Source organism: Anser brachyrhynchus, assembly GCF_964034855.1.
Source record: "Anser brachyrhynchus genome assembly, chromosome: 5".
In the NCBI taxonomy this organism is placed as follows: Eukaryota; Metazoa; Chordata; class Aves; order Anseriformes; family Anatidae; genus Anser; species Anser brachyrhynchus.
Window position 1 is genome coordinate 34,435,508 of NC_137699.1, and position 13,547 is coordinate 34,449,054.

Genomic DNA, 13,547 nt, shown 5'->3' on the forward strand with positions numbered 1-13,547 from the left:
GACCTTTCTCCTGATGAGCTAGGAGAACTAGAACAGTACAAGAACTAGAAAAGTCAGTCATAATACTGTGTCTTCGATGGACCCTTCGTCGCTGGACAGGCTGCATTATGAGCTGTATCTATGCATGGTTGCTGCCATCAAAACTAGTTTATCTCAATTCTCTTGTCTGCTACTGGGACTGTAAATCACAGTTTCCCCTTGGGAGGGGGTGTACTGCAGTACGTTCTGTCTGTTTTCCAACACTGAGCACACTGGGGTTAGCCCTGTGAACTCAGAGAACAGGAGGAGTGGAGTTCAGTGCGGATTTGATTTTAATGACGAAAACGAAATGTATTGGAACAGTTACAGAAAGTCATTCACAGTCAAAACGTCTAAATCATCATTGAAACCTTTTTTCTGCATATGCAAAATTTGCTGCCTTTAAAAATAACAGGTCTGGTCCCCTTCAATGTACTTTCTCTTACCTCTTTCTTGTGCCCGTTCTCGCAGGCAGTGGCTTTTTCTTTATGACTGTCTTGCTATGCAGCAGACCTAGATGCTGTCTTCAGAGGCCAAAAAGGTGAGAAAGATGCTGAGAACAGCAAGTTGCTTCTGCTGATTCAGAGTTCCCATGTTGGTAGATGCCAATATGGTGTAGGGAAAAGCCCCCATGGTACTCCATCGGGGAAGGAAAGGAAATGTCTGTAACCCAAGATCTGGCTTCTGCCGCCAAGAGGAGAAGGGAACTGCACCAGAAAGGGAGTTTAAAGTAGGAAGTGAACGTGCAGCATCACCGTGTGAAGTGCTGGTGCTTCTGGTGCCTGCTGCAGTCTCGTGTTCTGCCAGAAGCTACGAGGCAGGTGGTAAACCCTTGGCATAAAGTTCCCTGCAGCAGCTGCAGGGTGCAGCTCCAGGATGCTCTGCTGTGGGGTGCAAGTGGATAGGGAAGGCCCTGAGTGCTGTCATGGCACGGCGCTGAGCTCTGATGGCTCTTTGTGGGGCTGGCATCTCTCCTCAGCCAGGAGCACTGCAGCCTGCAGGTGAGGCATGGCCCTGGTGCAGGGCGAAGGGAGCAATCGGGATGCAAGGCCTATGGGGTTGAAGGCAAGCAGGTGAAAAGGTGCTGGCAGAGCTGACTGTCTTGCGTGCCCTCGGCATTTCAGGGCTCTCCTCTCCTCCTACTCTTGCGCTGTTTTTGATGAGGCTTAAACTTTACATAGACACACAGGTTAAAATCATACTGCTGGCTGTTCATCAATGCCTTTCACAGATTCTTTATAAAGGAGTTAAATAATCTGTCTGCACCTGCAGGTAGAGCTTAGCTGGTACATTTTCGTCTTTCCGGTGGCAAGTGCTTGTTCTTATTCCATCAGGCCAGGCAGTATGTAGATGGCAGTACTTGCAGCATGCATGGTAAGAGTAGCCCTGTCGGTCTTTGGTGGCACTGAAGATGTGTGTGGTGTCCCTATATTTGGAGAGGGTCTAAAAGGCTGTAGAAGATTGTGGTACATGTGACACGGACTGAGGGTGGGAAGTTGTTTCTTCCCGACCTCCCGAAATTACCATTTCCTCCTGATGTTCCTAATTTACTCCTCATCTCCGACGCCCCCCTTATTGTCCATGATGCCCCCAAGTCATCCTGTCACCCTACTGCCCCAGCCCCATCTCCAGCCCTCGTTTCCCCCCCAGTGTGTGCGTCCCCATCCCTGATGTCCAGTCTTCGCCTCCCGCGTCTCTCCCCAGTGTTGAAGCGTGAACACGACTGACGCCGTGTGCTTTATGTGCTTTATTTACTTGATTTGCTTTTTTCACCAGGCCTGGTGAACCAGGCAGAAGGGGGTGACGCAGAGGAGGCTGGCGGACGGGCTGCAGCCCCAGCAGTGTCCCCGGCTTCCACCGCTGCCTCTGTGTCCTCCTTGAGCTGCTGCCCACAGCCGGGGCCGAAGCAGGCACTGCGCTGGTGGCCCGAGCAGTGGGCGAGTGGGTGGCCCGCTACTTGCGGGCGCTGCAGACCTTCTTCCTGGGGTGCCTGGGTGATGTGCTCCAGGCGCTGGCTGCCCCCTGGCCCCCCGGCAAGGAGGGCCCTGGACTCCCCAGCCTCCTGGCCACGCTGGCCTCCTCTGTTCCCGGTCAGCTCAAGGCTGTCCTGGCCTATGTGCAGCTCTTCACCGCCAAGGATGTCGCCTTCGCCTGCTTGCCCTACTTCAAGGTGGGCTGGGGGCAGTGGGGGGAGTCTTGGGGGGAGTATGGGGGTCACTGGGGTGATCTGGGGGTCATGGGGAAGACATCAAGCTCCAGGGGCAGTTTTGGGGTTACAGAGGAGGTTTTTAGGGGTCCCAGGGTGGTATTTTTGGGACATAACTCTCCAGGTTTGGTCACGGGGGCAGTTCTGCGTGGTGACATGGGTGCAACACCGGTGCCCAGCAGCAGTTCTTTGGGGTGCAGATGAGGCTTTTATGGTGCAGTGGCAGCTTTTAAGCAGCCAGGGGTGGTGTTTTGGTATTTTGGGAGGTGTAACTCTCTGGTTTTGGCCACAGGGGGAGTTCTGTGTCGAGGCGGTGCGTGAAGGGCTGGTGGTGGCCTTGGTGCGCTGGCTCTGCCGCACCGCCCGGGGCTTTGCCGACAGCCCCGCAGAGTGGGGAGCCCCCGCAGCACCCCCGGCACTGCTGCTGCTCCTCGCCCACTTCTGCTTCGACTACGAGGCCGCCACCATCAGCTACATCCTCACTCTTACCGACGAGCAGTTTCCTCCTGAGGTGAGCCCCCCAAACTGCCCTCGTTGGCCCCAAAATGGCTCTGAGGTGGGCCTGAATGTCCCCAAGATGCCACAGAGTGGCCCCAAGTCTTAGTGTCTGTCCAGAACGTGGGAGCTTAGGGATCTTTCTTCTAACTTTGTGTGCCCCCAAATGTCCATGAGGGACCCCTGAAATGTCTGCAAAGGGATCTCGAATGTCCCCAAGCCCCTCCCTGTGTCCCTCTACGGCTCCGCGTCTGTCCAGAATGTGGCCCCAAGAACAGCAGTACGCATGGAGGCGGAAGGGTCCCCGCCTGTCCCAGTGTCCCCCCAGTGTCCCTAAGGGATGGGAGCTCCACAGAATGTTCCCAGGAGGCCTTTGCACATCCCTGAGTCCCTCCAAACGCTACAAGGATGTGAGGACAGCAGTGGTGCAGCACACTGGGACAGCCCAGAGCATCCCACGTGCCCCCTGATGTCCCTGTGTACTCTCACAAAGGATGGTGCTGTGCGTGGGGGCGCTGGGGGAGGCCTCTACATGTCCTCATGTCCCTGTGCCACCAAGGAGCCATATCTCTGTGTCCCCATGTCCCTGAACCCCAAGGACACGGGGCTGAGGCTGCACATGGAGCATCCTCACACGTCCCCACGTGTCCCCGTGCCCTTTGTACATTGAGGATTTTAGGATGTTGCAGATGGTCCCTGTGGGGCTCCCTAAAGCACCCCCAGGGATCCCAGAGGGTTCCTGGGAGGGTTTTGGAGTCCTAGAGGGTCCCTGGCAGGGGGGCTGAAGTCTCTGAAAGGTCAAGAGGAGATTCCCTGAGGTGTCCATAAGGTTGTTGAGGATTTTAGGGAGAGACAGAGGGGTCTGAGAGGATCCCAAATAGACTGGGAGGTCTCAGAGGGTTTTGAGGGATCCTGGCTTGTTTTGGGAATCCCCAGGGGGTATTTGGGGTGGGTTTGGGGGGACACTGGCACTGAGCGGTGTGATGCTGCAGGTGGAGCAGCTCTTGGAGGAGGGGGTGCGGCGGGCGCAGAGCAGCGACTCGAGCCGGCACGCCTTCCCTGTTTACAGCAGCTCGCGGGCGCCTGGGCGCTACGCCCCCAGGTCAGCCCTGTCAGCCAGGCCACCTCTTGGTCACCACCTGGGACACCTTTCAGTCACCCACTTGGCCAGCTCTGGCCACCCCTGTGCTCCCTGTGGTACTCGCTGTACCCCCCCTACACCCCGAGGTCACTCCTATCACTGGAGTCACCTCCCTGTCAGCCCCGTGTCACCCCTTTGTCCCCACATCCGTGACCAGCCCCGTGTCCTCCTGGCTGTCTTCATGGCTCCAAATGATCCCAATGTTCCCCTACAGTCCCTGTGTCCCTGTTACCATCTTCATATCCCAAATTGTCCCAGTATCCACCCATGGTCCCCACATCCTTTGGCTGTCCCCGTGTCCCCAAAGTGTCCCAGTATCCCCTGATTATTCCCATCTTCCCCTACTGTCCCCGTGTCTCCAGATCCCAGTATCCCTTGATGATCCCCACGTGCCTTCAGTCCCTGTGCTGTGACACTCCCCACATCCCCTGCCCATTTGTGTCCCCATACAGCCCTTACGTCCCATCTGTCACGGTGTCCTCTGACCATCCCCATGTCCTCCCTCCGACCACCTCTGCGTCCCTGTCCCCTGACAGTCCCCTGCCTCCCCTGATTGTCCTGGTTTCATCGTCCCCAGTGCCCCGATTGGCACCCACCTGCTCAGCAACATCCAGAAGCTCTTCTCCGAACCGATCGACATCTTCAGCCCTGTTGAGTTCAACAAGGTGAGGCCATAGGGATGTCCCGGTGTCCCTCAGGTGTCCCCAAGGCCCCTAAGCTGTCCATCTTCCCACCTGTCACATGTCACTGGTGTCCCCGTGTCCCCAGTGCTGGGGTTCTGGGGTTCTTCGGGGGCTGATGACCAAGACAAGGGACTTTGGGGGGGGTCGATCCCTGGGGCAGATGGCAGGGGTGAGTGTCAGTGTTCCTGTGTCCCCACACTGATGTGACTCGAGGTCTCTGTGTAACCCCAGCAGCCAGGCCGAGGGCATCCTTGTCCTACTCGCTGTACCGCATGTCCCCTGTGTCCCCCTGCCCTGTGTCCAGGCTCAGGGGGACTCCCTGGGGCTAGCAACCAGGACATGGATGTCTCCCACTGTCCCCACGCTGGTGGAATGTGGTGATGCCTTCAGCCCAGCTGAGGTCCCAACACATGCCACATGTCCCCACTGTCCCCAGGCAGTGGTGCTGAGGGTGCTCCCCTGGGGCTGAGGACCAGGCTGAGGGTGTCCCCGTGTCCCTGCAGCGGTGAGACTGGTCCGCACCCAACAGCCACACTGACGGCATCCCTGACCTCCTGCGTGACACGTCCCCATGTCCTGACACACGTTAGGATGAGGATGAGGGTGTCCTAGGTGCCGATGACCCCAAGAGGGGTGTCCCTAATTTCTCTGCATCCCTGTGCGGACATGACTCGAGGCCTCCTTGCGCTGGGTGTCCCCGTCCCCACCGTGCCACTTGTCCCTGCTGTCCCTACGTCCCAGGTGTCGGTGCTGACGGGGATCATCAAGATCAGCCTGAAGACGCTGCTGGAGTGCGTGCGGCTGCAGACGTTGGGGCGCTTCGGGCTGCAGCAGGTGCAGGTGGCCGCTGCTGATGAGCGCGTGGTGCAGGGGCTGCTGGACGAGGTGGCCGCCAGCGCTGCCCACCGCTGCCTCGACCCCGTCCCCAGGGAGCACAGCGTCGTTGAGCTCATCTGCGAGCACGGGTAGGACCTGAAGATGCCGGGGGGACAAACGGGGACATGTATAGGATGGGGGGGAGCACTGGGACATGGGACGCATGTCGCTGTGGGGCGCAGCGGAGTTGGGGATATCTCTGGGAGGGCCGTGTGTCATGGGTCCTGCAGCAACACATGAGGACATCCCATGTCCCCACACCATCACCCCATGTCCCCACACCAGTCCCGGTGAAACCCCACGTTGTCTCCCCACGTCCCAGTGATGCCAATCCCATGTTGTACCTGCCACCCCAGTGCCATGCCACGTCATTTTACTACCTTGGTGACTTCCCCCGATGCCTGGGGCATGCTGGGTGCAGCCCCTGCGTCATGGTTGAGGACAATAAATAAAACGCGTGTGAGCTGTGCCTTGTCCCTGTGCCTGGACAGCTGGAGGATGGTGGGGTGGGGACATCTGGGTGCTCAGGGGGATGGGGGCAGGGGTGCCTGGGTCCTCCTGGTGCAGGGCAAGTCCTGGACACCTGGGCCTGTGGGAGGGGACGGCCTCCAGACACCTGGGTCCCTTTGGGGTGGTAGGGGCAGGGGACAGGGGCAGACCCCACTCCTTGTACGAGCACCCCTTTCACAAGTGCCCTGGGAGCACCCCACACCTTGCATAAGCACCTCCTGCCCTCCCAGCCCCTCACAAGAGCACCCTGGGAGCACCAAGCGTCTCATGCCCCTTGTACTAAACAAACTGCAGGGCAGTGCTTGAGGTAATTAACCTAGGGGCACTTAAACCTGGGGGACATGTAACCGTGGGTATGCTTGCATGATAGCTCTAAGTACTTGAAAGCTAGAGATAGTATCAGAGCATGAAACTTACTGCTATTGCTGCCCCAGCTCTCCTGGGGTGACCTCATAAAAGCCACTTCATCCATCTCTGGGGAAACTATATTGAAAAACTTGGTCACTGTACGCTCCCTAAATAAGTTGGACAGCGATGAATGGACAGATACTCCTGCTGGAACAGATCGGGAGTCTGAGGGAGTGTTGCAGACACCGCAGTCCCTAATGGAGAGGCCAAAGCAACCGAAATGAGAGGTTTTTGTCTCTCTGCCTCCCTGTAACAGTAAGATCTTGATACTGAGCTTTCGGTAAAGCACCAAAAGATACAAAGCACAACCTGAGACCTCAACGTTATCGACTCTTAAGGAGCAAAAACCTCCCATTGCTAGTGACTGCAGGCACAGCAACTGGAAGTTACAAATTCACAACCTTTATTCACCTTTAGATGGCGCTGGAAAACCCAATTTAAAATAACAGCTCACAGCTTAACTCAAAGTCTTGCTTTGTTAGGGCTTCAATCGATGTACCTGCAAGTATTTTGTTGATTCAGCATTGGCTGTGTGCGCGCTGTTTTCTCTAATTTTTATGTGTCAGCAAAAACTTTGCAGTATTAGGACTACAGGGGAGCACTGAAACCAATATAAACAAGTCACTCAAATAACCAAATGTTATAATGATGTTGAAGATAATGTTGAAGGCCTGGGCAGCGGGATACCTTCAAGGGAATATCTTCATGTCCCAGTGGCAATACTGTTCTAGATTTGAACACACACCCTATAATCATTTCAACTGCTGTGTTGCTATTGCTGTTATTACCCTGCATACCTGCTTTGAATTCATACTTGTGAATTGTCTCGGGTACAGCACTTTCTCAGACTATTTACTGGTGGGGGAGGCTATTTTCCAGCATGCGTACAGATTATACATTCTCAGGTTTTCCAAGAACTTCCAAATGGTGCAGTTCTAAGTTTCAGAGGGTTAAGCACGGTTATGTGGTGCTTTCTGATAAGAGCATGCTACTGCTTCCTGATAAGAGATTCTGTACACAGATAAATCCTCGTGATGGAAATCACTGCCTAGCAGTGCTGACACAGGGCAGCCACTGTTCCGGCCCCACGCTAGCGCCTCATGCCAACACCGACAAGCAGGGCATAGGCACCAGCCAGAAGAAACAGGCCAAAGCGACCTGAGATAGGAGCCTGGGGCAAGGCCAGGAGCTAGAGGAGAAATAAAAAAACACAACACATGGGCAAAGAAAAGTAAAACCAGGTCTTTATTTACAACAGCTAAAGCAAACTGAGGTGGCCACCATCATGAAGACCAGGCTGTTCCAGTGGCCTTTCATCAGAAGCCATCCGCTTCTGAAATCAAAGCTGTCTGTCCATTCACACATCGTTCCTCCAAACAGAGAAATTGCTGGGAGCTGCCACATTTAACAGAGAAGCAGCAATAAGAACCAAAGTCCTTGATGCCTCCATTCCTACTCTTCTTCCCTGCACATTCTTCCTCAAACTTGGAAAAAAAAACCACCTAAACTAGTCCCAGTAGTACTTGGTTGGCATTTTGGCACAGCTGAACAAAGGACACCACCATCCGTTTCCAGATCTGGATCCGGATGAGTCCAAGGGGAAAGAAATTGCTAAGTGATTCCAGGACAAGGCCAAAGGAAATATCTAGCCAATACGGACTTGTTGGGGAAGAATGTGAAACCAGAGGGGGAATGCTTTAGTCCTGCAGAGGTCAGAGGAGGACAAGAAAATCAAATAAGCAAAAGCTTTGAACAGCAAATCCCAGAACACATAGGCACTTGGTACAGAAAACAGACAAGATGAAACAGTAGCTTTGTACAGCTGCTTTGTAAAGTGAAAAGTTTATAGATCAGGAAGCTTATACAGTGCAGGTTTGTCTGGAGAGAAAGCTTTTTTTTATTTTCCTCTCTCGCAACAGGCACAGTATTTTTAAAGTTACAAATTTCTTAACTCCAGTTAGAGGCAGACTTAAATAATTCAACCATGGAAGAATACACTCGGGGTCGTGATGCATGTGTGAGATGCTGGTCAGCCCAATGACGGGACAGAAGGGTGAAGGGAACTTGCAGTTCCCAGCTACTGCACTCCCAGAGTGCTCCACAGGACAGGAAATCGAGCATGCACTGCATGTTGATTGGGAACAACTGTTTTGTAAACAAAACTGGTGGGGATGTGCTTTGCCATGTCTGACACAAGCACTGCAGAAAGGAATCTGCAAAGCCCTGTGAAAGGCAAAGCGAGTTAAAAGTTTCTTAGGTTACCTTCCATGTTAATAAATAAATCCATTAACTTTCCAATCAAATCTTTCCTTGACCTACCACCACCCCAACAGCATGGTTTAGGAGTTTTACCTGACCTCAACCTCTGTTTTTATTTGCAATGTCTTTCCAAAGCACTCTAATACCAGGGTACTGGAATACCTGAAATTAAGCGTAATGAGGCCATAATCAGCTTCCTCTTTAATTTTCTTAAGACCTTTTACTATCAGAGTTTTTTTTACACTGCTTTAATGGTCTAAAGGAGTGCGTTTGCAAGTGTATGGGAAGGTAGTGGACACTACCTTCCCTACACTATACAGAGACTACACTATATGTGTGCAAATCAAGGCAGCCTATAGACTTTGGTCCTTCTTTCCTGCAGGGTCCATCCAAAGTTTTACCTCATCAACTTTTCGCTGCAACAATTAGAGAATATCAGGGTTCGGAGTTAATGCTGATTTCATTTCAAAGCAGTACAGATTTCATTTCATCCCAGCGACACCAAGGATATTAACAGGTCTCTGAGTCAAGGGGAAACTGAGACCAGGTATCAGCTTAGAGGCCAATTGGAATACGTCACGTTCATACTTCTGAGGTTTATAAATCAGCGTCCTAAATTTTGCAGCTTCCAAAACTCTGCTGATTTATTGAACTTTTGAGTATTGACAAGTCTCTAGATTTATCAAACACAACTCTTCATGAGCCTAGTATCAAATATCAGTAAGGGAGGTAAGACAAAAGTGGCCCTTAAAAACAGGCTGCCAGCTATGGACAACTAGGCAAGAGATAAAGTCTTAAGCATTAACAACATCAAAATTGTGTTATACATCATAACCCATTTAGAATGAAACATACTCATTTTATAAAGATACGTCGATGACCAGCAATGGAACAATGACAAGAAGCTGGTGAAAAGTTGTTTAGAATGTCTGTCTGGAAAGTCTCAGGGATCCCACAACAGGGCAGACTTAGAAAGGTGATGAACGAGTCTGTCAATCATCTCATCACGTAGGTTTTGTTCTGTAAAACTGCCACACCAGAACCAAGATCAAGTTCCTGCTCTGGACACAAGATAGTAGAGGATGAAGAAAACAACAATCAGTCCTGCAGAAACAGAACAGAGTAACTTGCGATTATCCCTCCCAGACCGCGTCATGGTGGAGAAACGCTTCACGCTTCCAGTCAGCAGGCCAGTCACACTCATAAAATCTGAATCCTAAAGGAGAAAGAAAAATGAGAAAGAAAAAGGAGAAAGACAAATGGAGACATTTTAAACTGATGAAGCTGTCCCTGAAGAATTCCACTTCCTGGCTAAAAAATATCTGCAGAGGGAGCTGCACAGTAACTGCCCATTTTTCCACACCCATCACATCCCTCTCAGAAGGTCCTTCCCCTCCTGTGCTCAGGCTCCAGGAGCAGCACCATTCCCACTGCGCTCAAAGCACAGAAAAAAAGACAGGGGAAGTTCTGTTCCAAATGTAAAACAATGTGTGTGCCTCCTCTTTTTTCAGTCAGGGCCAAACCACCTGCTACTGGGCTGTTCAATTGTTCCCATGCAGCTTTTTCTGCCTGGAGCAGCTTGCTAATGGCAACTTTACAAGTCAACACTTCATCCAAAGGAAACGTCTCTACATGAAGCTAGAACCATTGATACATACCAGGGCAGGATAAAAAACATTGAGAAAGTGCGGTTCCTTTCTATTAGTTCTTTTTCTTCAGTATGGGACAGCATGCATGTGCAACTCCACCAGGCAGTGGTTAAAAATTCCCTTATTAATGCAGTTCAGGCATTTTCATTTTGACTCCTGGTCTGTTTTCCTTACTCATGAACTACTTAAGAATTTCTGCTTATGTTTCTCTTCAAATATTTCAAAACCACCTCCGTTCTGGAAGCATATCATCATGCTGAATAAGGGCTTCTACTTTAAGACCTTTTGCCTTTACCCCAATTTTCCATTTCTCTCCAATTCTCCATATTCCAATTCTCCATTCTTCTAATTCCTGGGCTGAGCAAATATCTATTTCAGATACTCCGACACTGTCAGCGTACTCTGCTATTAAGCTTCCAAGCTGAGCTCACACCTTTTACTCGACTGATTTCAACGCTACAATTAACTTTTCTCTGGCTTCCACGTACCAGCTCTCCAACATCCAGCATGTGCAGAAAAGGCCCTCCACACAGCAGTGTTATTTCACTAATCTCTTTCTCCAGTCTCTGCGTTGGATTCCCGTCCTCTCACAATTCACTTTATGAAATACCTTTCTCCTAAAAAGCCTCAGCAGGTAATCCCTTTGCTATAAGGATCTGCCATTCTGGCCTTTCCACAGTACATTGTGATTTTCCATCAGCCACCAAAGCTTTAGAGACAGATTACTCTGGAAAGTGATTTTGGTTTTACAAGGTGTTGTGTGTCAGAAAAATGACAGAACAAGGCACAGAACAACATGAGTAGGCCCAAAGCATCAGCCTTGCCCCTTCCAAAGACATCAGTGAACAGTCCTGACAGGTACTGTGTTACAGAGATTACAGTAAGTAACCCTGGCAGATTCATGCGTTACCCAAAATCACAGGAACAGCTGAGAAATAGACCTACCTCCCAGAATTAGCCACAGGGAGCAGTTCTTTAATTCCAGTAATGAGGTAATCTCGAGCTGTATTTCTGAATTGTGTTGTCCTACATCAGTCTTTCCAGATGCTAGATGCCCTGTTGCCCATTCGGACAATGCGATACTAGCAGCTGCTAAGTATCTCATGTTTAGTTATCAGTAAGCCCAAGTTAAGGTAACTGCTGAAAGCTAGCACAAAAAAAAAAACCATGCTTTTTTAACATTTCATTGGTTCCATACCATGCCATCCAGGTAACGATTCTGTTCTTCAGCGTCTTTGTCAATATCCAGAGCCAGCTGCACAGGATAAGGGAGAAAATGGATATTAACAAACTTTTAACATGAAGATAGCCTGTAATGCATCCAGTGCTTGTAAAACCACTGTGTGCATTAGAATAGCAAGCCAGTGCATCCTTGTCTCTTAAACAAAAAGAAGAAAGCTTGTTCAGTACAGTGACAACACAAGATCCTCACTTCAGTTTCAGGTTGTTGGAACTCTTCACCTCTGCAGTGCTGGAAATGAAGTTTGACTACCCGACATAAACGTAGGACAGGGGTATTTAAACACTGGTACATGACAGCAGAAATTCAGTCTTCCCTTCTACAAAAATGAGTCACTGATTTCTACTAAGCTCTAAATCAAAACATTCGATGTTAGTAAGAGCAAATTAGCATCAGTAACACTAAACACAGAGGTGCCTGAATTTTTAGAAGTAATTTACCCATCTTTTTATTATTACTTTTTTCCTGAGACATGCTTAGCAATACTCCTCTGTGCACCTTTAAGGTTTCTCTCCGTGCCTAAAACTTCCCTAAATGTAACTAAACCCACATAATTCCCAACAGATCATGGAATCACAGAGATGACATAGCTGAACCACAAAAGTGAAGATTCACAAAGTCATCCCTTGCATTTTACTAGTACGTTAACTATCACATCGCCACAACATTCTCTAAAAGTCATTAGTACATAGGAAGCCCTTTGTGTTAACCACACATTTGCACCTCCCTGGAGACTCTACAAGAAAGAGGAACTACGGAGGTAACAGTCCTTCATTCACTGTGCCATCTGATGTGAACTCTACAACTCACCGACTTCAGCCTGGTGACCTTGTTAGCTAGACTGTCTGCCATACGCTTGTTCTCCACATCCAGCATATCCTCCACACCACTTCCATTCTGACCTGGGGAAAAGAAAAAGAATGAGTTTTATTAGTCCGACACAAGGAACTGCGTGTTTACTCAACCAATGTGGTGAGTCTCAGTGCCCAGATGGTGGCTGGCTGCCCTGACACTCCCAACGGGCCATCAGAACCTGCCCACATCCACGTCCCACGTCCGCCCGCCACCCCGAGGGCACTGCACCATGAAACATTCCTAACCTTTTTTGACAAAAACGCACTGAACCGTCCCCACGACAGACCACGGAAGAGAGAAACAAATCCTGAAACGCACCAAAAACTTTAACCACGGCCAACAGCTCTAAGAAGTGCAGATTTTGTGCCCCAACACTGTGTGACGCTACAGACACCTCCAGCGTTGTCCCACGTATGGAATTTGGGGGGAAATAAATTCAGCACCAGGAACTTCACGGTGTAAATCCTTTCCAGGCATTCCAGACATGCCTCCTGCCAAGGTGTTACGGGAGACGGCCATTTCCCCCCAGCACCGGCCCCAGGAAAGGGAGAAGCTCAGCTCTTCCCGCTGCCATGTCACGCAGGGGAGAGACAAGGGGAGGGGTGGTGTCGCCGACAATGTCGCCGACAACGCCCCGAGTCGCACCCCCTGCCCCAGCCCTGATGCAGCGGGAGCTGCTCCCAAATGGCGGCCAGAAGCGCCCCCTTTCCCCTCACCCCCAAATGGCGGCGGGGGCGCTCCCCTCGCCCCTAAATAGCGGCGGGCAGCTCCCCCTCGGCCCGTGCCTACCGCCCGCAGCCCCCCTTCCCCTCACCTCGGCCCCACTCCGCCATGGCGGCTGCCGGCCCCGGCAACTCGCAGGCGGAGCCCCGCTGGCCCCCGCCTCCAGAAAATGGCCGCCGAGCGCCATCAACGCCCCCTGCCGTGGGGCTCTTTGGTAGCTCTAGGGGCTATGAGGCCCTTTTGGGGTCCCTTCCTGGGCTCTCGTGGTTAGAAGAAGTTTAGGTTGCATTTTCCCTCAGGATTACGAGCTTTTCCCAGGAGGAGCTCGCCTGCGGCTGGTAGCCGCAAGGTTTAGCAGCTTCCTTCTCCCTCACTGCTCCGTGCTTGTGACACCTCCAGACCAGCCCAAAGAGGCGGCGGCGCCGTGTTTCCCCCCAAAAAACCCCAACGCCGCTCGGTGAAGCCTCCACGGCTCCTTCTCCTC

General features: G+C 51.4%; 2 protein-coding genes across 3 annotated transcripts; one reads left to right on the plus strand and one right to left on the minus strand.

Moving 5' to 3' along the window:
• The first annotated feature begins 70 nt into the window (after positions 1-70).
• Positions 71-7,874, plus strand: LOC308196126 (uncharacterized protein). The gene is made up of 5 exons (XM_080594702.1): positions 71-2,188; positions 2,517-2,735; positions 4,438-4,525; positions 5,285-5,508; positions 7,359-7,874. The coding sequence occupies exons 1-5, from the start codon at positions 2,016-2,018 to the stop codon at positions 7,360-7,362; spliced, it is 708 nt and encodes a 235-aa protein (XP_080450828.1). The 5' UTR covers positions 71-2,015; the 3' UTR covers positions 7,363-7,874.
• Positions 7,565-13,286, minus strand: BET1L (Bet1 golgi vesicular membrane trafficking protein like). 2 transcript variants are annotated; one of them, XM_080594710.1, is made up of 4 exons: positions 13,155-13,286; positions 12,296-12,387; positions 11,444-11,500; positions 7,565-9,812 (listed from the first exon to the last, which is right to left on the minus strand). In XM_080594710.1, exons 1-4 carry the CDS (start codon positions 13,171-13,173, stop codon positions 9,645-9,647), a joined length of 336 nt encoding a protein of 111 aa, XP_080450836.1. In that variant the 5' UTR covers positions 13,174-13,286; the 3' UTR covers positions 7,565-9,644. The 2 variants fall into 2 exon arrangements, with proteins under 2 accessions (XP_080450836.1, XP_080450837.1); XM_080594711.1 differs by lacking the exon at positions 13,155-13,286 and adding an exon at positions 12,659-13,051.
• Positions 13,287-13,547: the final 261 nt, after the last annotated feature.

Bases quoted from the DNA above. Each gene is read 5' to 3' on its own strand.
- LOC308196126 (XM_080594702.1), top strand. From the start codon at position 2,016: ATGTGCTCCAGGCGCTGGCTGCCCCCTGGCCCCCCGGCAAGGAGGGCC. The intron at 2,736-4,437 runs GTGAGCCCCCCA...CATCGTCCCCAG, and splicing joins ACGAGCAGTTTCCTCCTGAG to TGCCCCGATTGGCACCCACC. The intron at 4,526-5,284 runs GTGAGGCCATAG...CCTACGTCCCAG, and splicing joins GCCCTGTTGAGTTCAACAAG to GTGTCGGTGCTGACGGGGAT.
- BET1L (XM_080594710.1), bottom strand. The intron at 11,501-12,295 runs GTGAGTTGTAGA...TATCCTGTGCAG, and splicing joins AGGTCACCAGGCTGAAGTCG to CTGGCTCTGGATATTGACAA. The intron at 9,813-11,443 runs GTATGGAACCAA...TTTCTCCTTTAG, and splicing joins ATCGTTACCTGGATGGCATG to GATTCAGATTTTATGAGTGT.